General features: G+C 43.4%; 1 protein-coding gene across 1 annotated transcript; it reads right to left on the bottom strand.

The window, feature by feature from the left end:
- Nucleotides 1-2,566: 2,566 nt before the first annotated feature.
- On the bottom strand, nt 2,567-10,512 carry LOC139442367 (uncharacterized). Its single transcript, XM_071223169.1, has 6 exons — nt 10,457-10,512; nt 7,551-7,673; nt 7,176-7,215; nt 6,681-6,778; nt 4,775-5,491; nt 2,567-4,090 (listed from the first exon to the last, which is right to left on the bottom strand). Exons 2-6 carry the CDS (start codon nt 7,662-7,664, stop codon nt 2,567-2,569), a joined length of 2,493 nt encoding a protein of 830 aa, XP_071079270.1. The 5' UTR covers nt 7,665-7,673; nt 10,457-10,512.
- Between the last annotated feature and the right edge of the window lie 366 nt (nt 10,513-10,878).

Genomic DNA, 10,878 nt, shown 5'->3' with positions numbered 1-10,878 from the left:
AATGGGCTTCACACATTGTGCCCATGTAGGGAATCGAAGCCGGGGTCTTCAGCGTGACAAGCGAACGCTTTAACCACAAGGCTACCCGACCGCCACCCCTGCAGCCTGAGAAATGTGGGTTCATTAGTCCTCAGCATTTGACAACCTTCCACCACATATTAATGTGTGTATGGCTATAACAGGGTATGTTAACTTGGAGAACAAACACTACACTCACAATTGTAGTTCCACAGGCTGAGGTTTTCAAAAACAGAAATGTATTTGCCAATATTCCCCCAAAAAATATTGACTGAGTATTTTTTGTGCAGTAAAACTATTCACTGGGTACAAAATCTTATACTGCTGCTAGTCCACATTTAATGAAATAATCAATTGGCATACATATTTGTTTTTGAACAGGTTATTCCTTTTCTTCGATTCGTTATATTCCCCTTAATGCAATATTTTCATAAATCTGTTTTTGTTTGTCAGGCATGCAACGAAGATTCGAGTGCACAAAAATCATGACAAAAAAGAACCAGTTTTTAAAACAAATATATTGTAACATTTGAAAAAGCAATAAGGCAATAAATAACTCAAATAAAAATGTTTACAAGCATATTGCAGAAACAGACCCTAAACATCTTTCCTGAATGTATTACCTACTAGTCTGATGCTTTATCTTTAGTACTAAAACTAAATATTTATCTTGGTATAACGACAACCGGAAACACAGAAATTCCTCTTGACCACGCGTGTTCTTATGGACAACTGGAGAGCGAAGGTCGCGTCATACCAAAACACGTTATACTTACTGTCTGGAGCTGGGCATTTAGGGGCTGTAACAAGGACTTGTCTCGGATTCTGTATTTTGTGACTGAGAGTTAAACTGCGGCATGGTATCTCAGTGGGCTAGAACCGAACGACCATAATTAGATAAACATACACGTACTTCGTTACGTAAGTACAATGTTTTTTAATTGTGACAAAATCCTAGAGCAATCGTATTTACAGGGGCTTCGTGTTACGGGGCTTCCCCGAATGACTTCCAGAACCGAAGGACTACACTAAAACGGATAGGAATCATGAATAATTTGGGGGATACTTAATAAAAAATATGTGCTCAGTCTTCACTACAAAAAACATGTGATGACTACGGTAGTCATGGTTACAAATTGAGACCAGCATCCATGACACCCGTCCAGAATTTGAGGAAAAAAAATTATAATTCAATATTAAGTTTCACACAACCTTAGACTAGACGAGAAAAAGTAATATTACAAAACTCCCTAGTTTTATCCATGTTCTTATACCCGGTTCACATGCACATTTACTTACATAAGTAATTTTGCACATGTGTAGCTATACAAGCATGTGTACATGTAAATTTACTATGCGTTCACATGGAAGTGTGTAAATAAGGTATGTAATTGGTGTAAGGCACAAATATTCATCCTTCTGTTCACGACTTTCGACATGAAAAGGTTGTTTTCGAATTATGAAAAGAGAGTTACTTTACAGAAATCTTTGCATGAAGCAACGTGTGTTTGATTTAATATGTACACCAATTTGTAACTTCTTGAGACCCAAAGAAAAGAACCCAGCTGTGGATGTCCGCATAAAAGTTGGTATTGCTGCAGTCTGAATAGTATCATTTTCAGAATAGAGAACTGTTTACAATTTGTTTGATGTTGGCAAAACAACAGATATATAGTAATTAGATCATCCTCCCACCTTGCCATAAACATTCACATCACAACACATACATACAGTGCACATTTATACTTGCACCTGCTCCAGACATGATGTAAATTTGCTCCTGATGTTAATATACATACGTGAGTAAACGCGTTCACATGAAGTATACTTAAGTATGTATATTAACACACCTGTGCAAATATACACACATAAGTATAGAGTGAGTGAGTTGGGTTTAACGCCGCTTATAACAGTATATCGCGGCGTGTCAGCTTAATGTGGGAGGAAAGCCCGAAGTGATGCAGGTCTCAGACGTTTACCACTTCTGTGAAACCCACGAGCACGGGTATGGTGCTGACAAACCTAGAAACATAATCAGGGCGAACCGGGATTCGAACCCACAATCATAGCTTTCTGGCGTGCCCAAGGGACGCAACTCTGCACCGCGAATCGCGGCGCTTTACACGACTGGGCCACCCGTGCCCCCTGCATAGAGTGCATGTGAACGGGGTATTAGTTGCGATACAATAGTATTCACATTTTACGGACTGTGTTCTTGATACAGGTTCGGGATAGGCTTAACTTTACGGACATAGAAATCTCAAAAACAAAGTATTTCGATACACTGCAGATTATGATAATACTGATGCAGCCCAGAGACCTAGCACTAACATAAGCTGCACATAGATTGCACATGGCGTTAATGTATGTAGGATCAGTGAGTGAGTGAGTGAGTGAGTTGGGTTTAACGCCGCTTTTAACATTATTCCAGTTATATCACGGCGTGTACGATCAGTGATGATTTTATGAGCGCGTTCACTCGGGCGGACCAAGACCTGGGGCCACTTGCACAAAGCGATCTTAGCGATAAGACTATTGTAAGCCTATGTTAAAGTATGGAACTTACAATCATCTTAGCGCTAAGATCGCTTTGTGCGAGTGGGCCCTGCACCGTTAGGCTTTTAGTGTCTGCATATTTCTGTCGGTACGTCAGCCATGGCTCGCTTTCATATTCCTCTACTAAATTAAGATAGTCTTTAGCTTGCACAAGCCGCCTCAGACGAGTAATGAACACTCGCCACTCGGTCTGACTCTCTGCGACATGTTGCAGCAGCGGCGCGGTAGCGCGGCACAAGCGCCCAGCAGTTCCCGCCACGCGGTCGCGGGACTCCGTGGCTTCAGAGCAGACGACACGCAGGTCATTTAACACATTTTCTATTTCGGTTTTGCGCTTCGACTGTAAAGCTTTGAATAACTGAGCTCTAAGAATGTTCTGCTGTTGACTAATGGTTCCCTCAAAGAACATGGTGTCCAGTCTGACCAGGAGGTGCACTCCTCTTCCGCGGACAGACTTGGCAGCATCGTCTCTGCTCTGCAGGAATCGCGGGATGTTCTCCTCCGTGTAAGACCCGTGCATGCCGCTGTCACTGTCCATGTACCTCAACACCTGAGCTCCCCCGATGCCGATACCGTCCACTCCGGCAAACACGGCGTGTTTGATTTCGTCGAATTTGAAGCCGGCGGAGAAGTATGTGACCAGACCTCGCATGTGAGCCTCATGGTTGAAGGCGAGAGCCTCTTCAAATCCCAACATGTCCTTTGGGTGACTGTCACCCGTGCCCCTATCGAGAATCACAACATCAAAACCACCCAATGAAGTTATCTCAAGAGTTCTCATTGCTATATGTTGGTTGTTGACCAGGTGCTTTGGATTTACTCGCTGAAAGTCGTCAAAAATGATCTGGTTGACATCCCAAGAAGCAGAAAGGTACTGACTGAAGCGTTCACGACTGACCTGAGCAGTTAGCGCTCTCATGTACCTCACAGCTTGGCTTGTACTCAGTCCGTCCATGCTCACCTTGCACTCCGCAGCTCCGTGATGGAAGACTGCCGTGGCTTCATTAGATACCAGATGAACTGTCTGCCAAAACTGTTCATCAAATTCACCATATTCAGAGTGTCCTATCGCTGCGCCCGCACAGGTCGAGGTTGGTGCTGCCGGCCCCGTGTGTAGGAGCACCTTGGCCAGGCCCAGCAAAGATGGTTGTGTGTGGGCAGGGTGTTCAACAGGCAGACGACTCGGTGTCTCCACGTGGATGATGGTGCCCTGCATCCACTTCTGATGACGAGTCGTGCCCTGCACGTGCCTCTCGCCTGGATGTGTGAAGGACAGGTACGTTTGCGTGTGGGGGCGGAACCCGGGGGAGCCTATGGGCATGTGAGTGGGCAGGTTCAGGCGACATCCTTGAGCCAGTTTGTGGTACGCCAGCTGAAAGGCCAGGTACTCAGAACGCGATGGTTGTCGTTCCCGCCCCCGGATGTCCTGGGCCAACTGGGACATTGTCTGTAGGAAATCAGGCCCATACTTGTTTTTATCCCATGTGAATGTGACGGTGTTCAAGACAAACTGGACCTGAAAAAGGACCATACATGAGATAGTATTTTGTTTAAAATATAGATAAATACCAACTATTTTTTCCAACTAAATGATTTTACTCTGTCACAAACATTGTTGCAAAGTGTTGTTTGAAAAATCATAAATCTAGACGAATAATTTTCATGACAACATCTGGTTTTGCATCCGTAGCTGATATGAATATCCATACAACTCTCCGAATATCGGCCCCTAATAAATAAGCTCGGTTAAACGCCGCTCTGGGTGCCGTTGTTCAAAACAACCTTAGCGCTACGACTGTCGTAAGTCTACGTTAAGGTTTGTTTGTTGTTTAACGCCGCACTCAGCAATATTCCAGCTATATGACGGCTGTCTGTAAATAATCGAGTCTGGACCCGACTATCCAGTGATTGACATCATGATCATCGAACCACGCAAGTGGGAAACGATGATATGCATCAACCAAGTCAGCGAAACTGACCACCCGATCCCGTTAGTCGCCTCTAACGACAAGCATAGTCGCCTTTTACGGCAAGCATAGCTTGCAGAAGACCTGTTCTAACCCGGATCTTCACAGTCCTATGTTAAGGTACCTTAGCGCAAAGATTGCGTTGTACAAAGTATTTTAGTTATGTCACGACATGTCAGCGTCTTTGATACTTGGCCACACGTGCCCCCTCTCTGTGACAATAATTCTCTAACCTGGTGAGTGATCTCGCCTGGAGTTTCCCTGGGTAAGACCCCCACAAGTGTATGCTCGAGTTCCCACTGACGTAACACCCCGAGGGTGACCCTGAATGCCCTGAAGACGGCGTCTGTGACGAGCTGGGCAGTGGAGGCGAACAGGATCTCCTCGACGATGGACTTGTAGGTTTCCCGCCTCGTGCTGTCCTGGGGGAAGATGGCCTCGACCTGGTGATTCACGTACGTCCTGAACGCTTCGGCGTCTGCAGGTGTGGTCGTGCCGACTGCATGGACGTAGGCGGGGTGATCGTCCGTGCACGGGGAAGGAGACAGTGCAGCGGACGATGTAGGCTCCGCAACACTTGTCGACATCATAGGGGCGATGGTATGGTTCAACGTTTCATTGCTTGAACTAGTAGTCGTTGCCATGTATGTTGGTATGTCTGAGAGAGGAACATACTCTCCTTCAAGCGTTTCACAAACAGGTAGATGTCTGGTTAGGAGTGACATCCGCCTCTCCGTGTTTGGGCGTGGGACAGGAATCGTCACGTTTTCCGGGGTGGAGGGACTGGCATTCCTATCATGGTCCTCGGTGTGAGTAGGGGAGGGTGACGTTGAAGGCTCCCGTGCATTCCCTGGGGGTCGAACCGTGGCAAGGTCTTGGAGTAGGTCGTGGAGACTGGCGACTGCCACCTGGCGGAGAGTGCCCACACCAGCCGTCACAGTCGCAGGACACTGTATATGGGGAAGGTGCACGCATTTTTAAAGAAATCATCATTTACGATTGTTGAAAATTGATTATGAATCCTTTAACAGTTACACTGGGCTTACGTATTCTTCGGAATAGTCTAATGTTGCGCAGTGTCGCCCGCCGTGATATTGCTTAAATAATGCTAAAAGCGGAATAAAACCATACCCATACACTCTTTGAGCATGCCTCTGTGCGGCGTAATATAAATGGCTCTCAAAACATATTTTCTTATGGAAAAACATCTCTGTTTACACTCCGAAGTGGGAAAAGGCTATCGTGTTTACTCACTGACGTTTTGTTTGTTTGTTTGTTGTTTTGCGCCGCACTCAGCAATATTCCAGCTATATGATGGCGGTCTGTAAGTAATCGAGTCTGGACCAGACAATCCAGTGATTGATGTCATGAGCATCGATCCACGCAATTGGGATCGATGACATGCATCAAGCAAGTCAGCGAGCCTGACCACCCAATCCCGTTAGTCGCCTCTTACGACAAGTATAGTCGCCTTTTACGGCAAGCATGGGTTGCTGAAGACGTATTCTACAGCGGATCTTCACGGGCCTTGATACCTCATACATCACGATACAGCATTTGTGGCCACTACAGAAGTGAAGGAATGAGTTTAAGATTAAAGTCACCTCGACAGTATTTTAGCCATATGGTGACATTATCAGAATGATGAGATCTGATTGGGCAACGTGATCTTGATAAAATACGACGTATCACGCCTTGGAGGGAAGGAAACAAATGTCTCAGCGGGAGAATAAATCCCTTATACCCCGCCACGAGCAAGGCAGACTGCGTGTGGATTTCTCAATCGAACAGGTGTTTTCTAACAATTTTGAATTGGTGTAAATTCTTTTACAATGTCATATTAAAACATATCGGTAAGATAAATTCGTTGTAGCAGGATCACTCGGGTGACATGGGGTATTATTGTGAGTGAGTATGGATTTACGCCTCCTTTAGCAATATTCCAGCAATATGACAGCGGGGGGCACCAGAAATGGGCTTCACACATTGTACCCATGTGGGGAATCGAACCCTGGCCTTCGGCATGACGAGCGAAGTCATTAGCTTGTAGACTACCCCACCGCCCCGGTATATACATTATAATTTATGTACATGAATCATGAAGAACATATAGTTATAGTGATGTGAAATGTTTTGTACCAGTTCGTCAGAGAGCACATCATTATCGTCGACGTCTACACGGCAGACGTCGTCTTTGGTGGCCGAGGTTGAGCCGCACTGTCCGATGTCTGATCTGCCTACAACACAGTGCATTACATCAAAGAGCTGCCGTATTTACATACGATAAAAACAAATAATAGTACACCTATATGTTCGTTCTAAAGAGGCGACTAACGGGATCGAGTGGTCAGGCTCGCTGACTCAGACGTTTACCACTTCGCTGAAACCCACGTGCACGGGCATGGTGCTGACAAACCTAGAAACATAATCGGGGCGAACCGGGATTCAAACCCACAATCATAGGCCTCTGGCATGCCCAAGGGACGCAACTCTGCACAGCGAATCGCGGCGCCTCAGACGACTGGGCCACCCGTGCCCCCTATATCGCTTTGAGGATCTCAAGTGGAGATTTCCTATTTACACTTGTCATGTGGGATACATGACATCGACACTGTTGCTTGGGTTGAAACTTACTTGTATTGAGTTCGCTCGAAATAGACCGCGTTGATAATCTCTGAAAAAACAATACTGAACATTAATTCTTCGTTCGTAATATGATGTCATACAAGACTGATATGTTCTCAGAATATACCCGAAAATCTTTCCGAAAAAAAAAATCAACCCCCTGTTTCACTGAACGTATTTTACATCTGAAATATTGATGAGACCTTCACTTGCAAACTTTGTATTCCAAAGAATATAGTTATTTTTGTTTATATGTAACAAATAATAATTGAGCACCTATTTATGTTGGGAAAATAGTTGAGCTCTTAAAAAGATACCCCTCCCCACTCCAATGAAATTGAAATGGTATCTCCATAACAGACCGAGACTATATAAATTGCCCACCTGCGTGATATGATAGCAAGCCCATATTGATAACATCGCTCCAAATCCGACAAGCCCAAATGAGGACAGACACACCCCGATCAGAGCATACCAACTCGTATATGGCCACGCCATGCTCTCAACCTGCAATAATAATAATAATAATCATCATCATCATCATCATCATCATAACGATGATAATAATAAAAATCATCATCATCATCATAACGATGATGATGATAATAATAATAATAATAATAATAATAACAACTATAATTAATGGCGATGTTTTGATAACGGCTATGATTACATAAATTCTAATTGCTATAACACAACCACAGAACCGTTGAGCCAGTCTTTGTCAACACAGTTGCGACTGTCGAATTTACAAGGCTGGCGTTGGATTATCCTGCATGTGATAGCTCATGACAAGAAGGCTTTCCCATGTGGGTGTACAACGCACACGTCACACGTCAGGTGAAGTTTAGTAACGTCGGTCGCGGAGAGGAGTTGTATGGGTGTCCGTGTAAGGCAGAGTTTCTAGGACGCCCGTCCTGTCCCGCATACAAACACACGTGACACGTGTGGTGTCTTCTTAAGCAAATAGCTTTGTTCTATATATGCCTCTGTTCACCGAGCAGTAAATGGGAACCTGGTAGGGCGAGACGGTAATGTGACTGTTTACCTTCTATAGTGTCTCACATGGCGGTTTGGTTGTATACTCCCCAAGGAGCTGATAATGAATCCATGTGCACACTGAGCATTGACCGGGGTAATATCAAATTATAATCCGGTCTAGGCGCATTTAAGCAGTTATCCGTTGGAAAGTCCGCTGTATAACTTCACAATAATTTGATATAATAATGTCAATGATTGTCATCATCTAGAACCAACTAGCAGCTTTTATCGGGGGTATTTCCGTCCTTAAAGGCAAACCAGATTGATAAGCAAGACAATAAATCGTGATTCTCCATTCTGTTGTGATAAATACCATACCCCGTGGAATGACACGACGCTAAAAATAGCCGACCAATCAAATTACACTCGTGTATAAAGGGGAATATTCTGCTGGAAGGAGAGATGAAAAAAGTGACGTCACTTCCCAAACGAGGTTATCTTGGCGAATGGGTTCAGGCTATATCTTAATATAATGAAAACGTAATACAATTTGTAACTGGTGATGCTGGATATTCTGAAAATAATGTGTTGTAGGTAAAACAATTTGTTGTATGTTTCAAGCAAATCCCCGTAGTCGGGTAAATGAAACCTATTGAAAATATATGGTGTATGCATGTGGTGAATATAGAGCACAAGATATGTTAATATATGCAATATAAACACGAAGTTACTAAATAATAGAAGTTACTGAATATTAAAATTAATCAGTTATGTTTTATAAATGAATCATTTACACCAACGTAATTCGTTATATACTGCGGAATAGTTGCACCTGTCTTTCTCCCTGATTACAATTATTAGGGACCGACCAGTCCTAATATATTTGAAAAAATATTCATGCTTCCGACTGTTGAAAAAAAAAGATTGCCACAAACATTACATTGTTGCAGGGTGTCTTTCTTCTTTTTTTAAAAAATAATTTCAGGCACATCGATTTCAATAAAAATACATTGTGCCTATAGCTTTAAAAATATCTAATATCGAAACTTCATTGTTGTATCAAACTGTATTCACAAGACACCAAACCCAGCTGAATCAAGTACAGAGTATTATTTTAGCGTCACAGGTTCAAATAAGAAAGGGGGCGGTCGGGTAGCCTAGTGGTTAAAGCGTTCGCTCGTCACGCCGAAGACACGGGTTCGATTCCCGACATGGGTACAATGTGTGAAGCCCATTTCTGGTGTCCCCCGCCGTGATATTGCTGGAATATTGCTAAAAGCGGCGTAAAACCATACTCACTCACTCACTCAAATAAGAGTGAGTGAGTTTATGCTTTACGTCACATCGGCAATATTTCAGCCATATCGTGACGATATTCAAATAAGAACACTATTTCACTTTGATATCGTAGTGATAAATATGTTAGAAATTGATATACTGTGTTTTATATAAATGATGCTAACACACTGTAATGAAGATAAATATTGTATAGTGTAACACAGTAGGGAACGTAGAATCAAGAACTTAGTGCACGTGCATGGGTAGAATAGACATACTATCTTAATGTATGTATTTGCCATGGAGCTAGCCGGAGTCCCGGAATGACCGGCCGATGACCCAACGAGGTTCGTCAGTCCGGCTGAATAAAGTAGAGAAAATACATCCCCGTGTTGTCGTACTTCAACCGTACGATATTAATATCAAAATCAATGGCTGGCCCCTTAGCGATAGCTTTAGATGTGGTGTGGTGTGGTGTGGTGTAACACCAGAAGATGTGCTGGGAGTTTTAATTGTGAAAATGTTTAACTGTGAGAATTTTATTGCTGATAAATACCAAGTTCTAATACACTGTCCTTCACATACTGATGATAGAAAATACATGTTCCGGATATAATATTAGAAACAATAGATTACGTCACAGGATGTGTCTATACCTTGTATTGCCATGTAAGGTGCGTCGGTTCTGTGAATAGTATCGAGGTTGGACCATTGAGCATTCGATCCCTGATGGTAAGTGTTCAATTTAAACCGGGTTCTTGCGCGCTAATCTAGATAATGAGCCATCATAGCAATGGAGAAATATTAAACCAAAAAAATGATAACGATGATGATGATGATGATGACGAGGATGATGATGATGATGATGATTTCTAATACCAATAATGTAATCGTTAAAAAAATGTTTGTCTAAAATACACTTTGACATGCAGAAAGTAAGTAAAGCCACAATGAGTATTAAAACAGAGCTATCAAGTCAAGTGCGACGTTAAACAACAAGCCAACAGAGCTATCAAGTCAGCCATACATACCGTGCGTCTGTACCTGGTCTAGCAGTCCATGGAGCCGAGTTATTGTTTCATGTTCCTTTCAATGTAAACCTACTCTTAGGTGTGCCCAGCGCCCAGACTGTTTTTTAGATGCGCCCCTTTCCGATGGGACGATGGGTTACTACCGTATTGGATAGACATGTGTTTGATTTCTCTCTCCTGACCCCTGCATTGACTAAAACAAAACTGAGATAACCTGATCTGATTGGCTGAGACATTCAATTTTCCGAGAATAGTCCGGGCATGGAAAATGTATTTATTGAAAATCCTGTGGTCGCGACCCGCCCTGACATCCGGGTGTAGTGAAAATACTGGTCCTGATCCGGTACGGTCGTCTTGACAAAGTTAAACATTGGCGGGATGTTTGCCTTGACATTGCTACAAACGATGTCCTTCACCTTGCT

The sequence above is a fragment of the Haliotis cracherodii genome, unplaced genomic scaffold (genome assembly GCF_022045235.1).
Source record: "Haliotis cracherodii isolate W230 unplaced genomic scaffold, xgHalCrac1.p SCAF_5, whole genome shotgun sequence".
NCBI lineage: Eukaryota > Metazoa > Mollusca > Gastropoda > Lepetellida > Haliotidae > Haliotis > Haliotis cracherodii.
Note: the sequence above shows the minus strand (reverse complement) of the source record. Positions and strands in the feature narration are given on the sequence as shown.

What these genes read in the sequence shown, in the direction of transcription:
- LOC139442367 (XM_071223169.1), bottom strand. Translation starts at nt 7,664, where the DNA reads ATGGCGTGGCCATATACGAGTTGGTATGCTCTGATCGGGGTGTGTCTG. An exon ending in CTTGCTATCATATCACGCAG is followed by an intron (nt 7,216 to 7,550) that starts GTGGGCAATTTA and finishes TTGTTTTTTCAG; the next exon opens with AGATTATCAACGCGGTCTAT. An exon ending in CAGGCGAGATCACTCACCAG is followed by an intron (nt 4,091 to 4,774) that starts GTTAGAGAATTA and finishes GTCCTTTTTCAG; the next exon opens with GTCCAGTTTGTCTTGAACAC.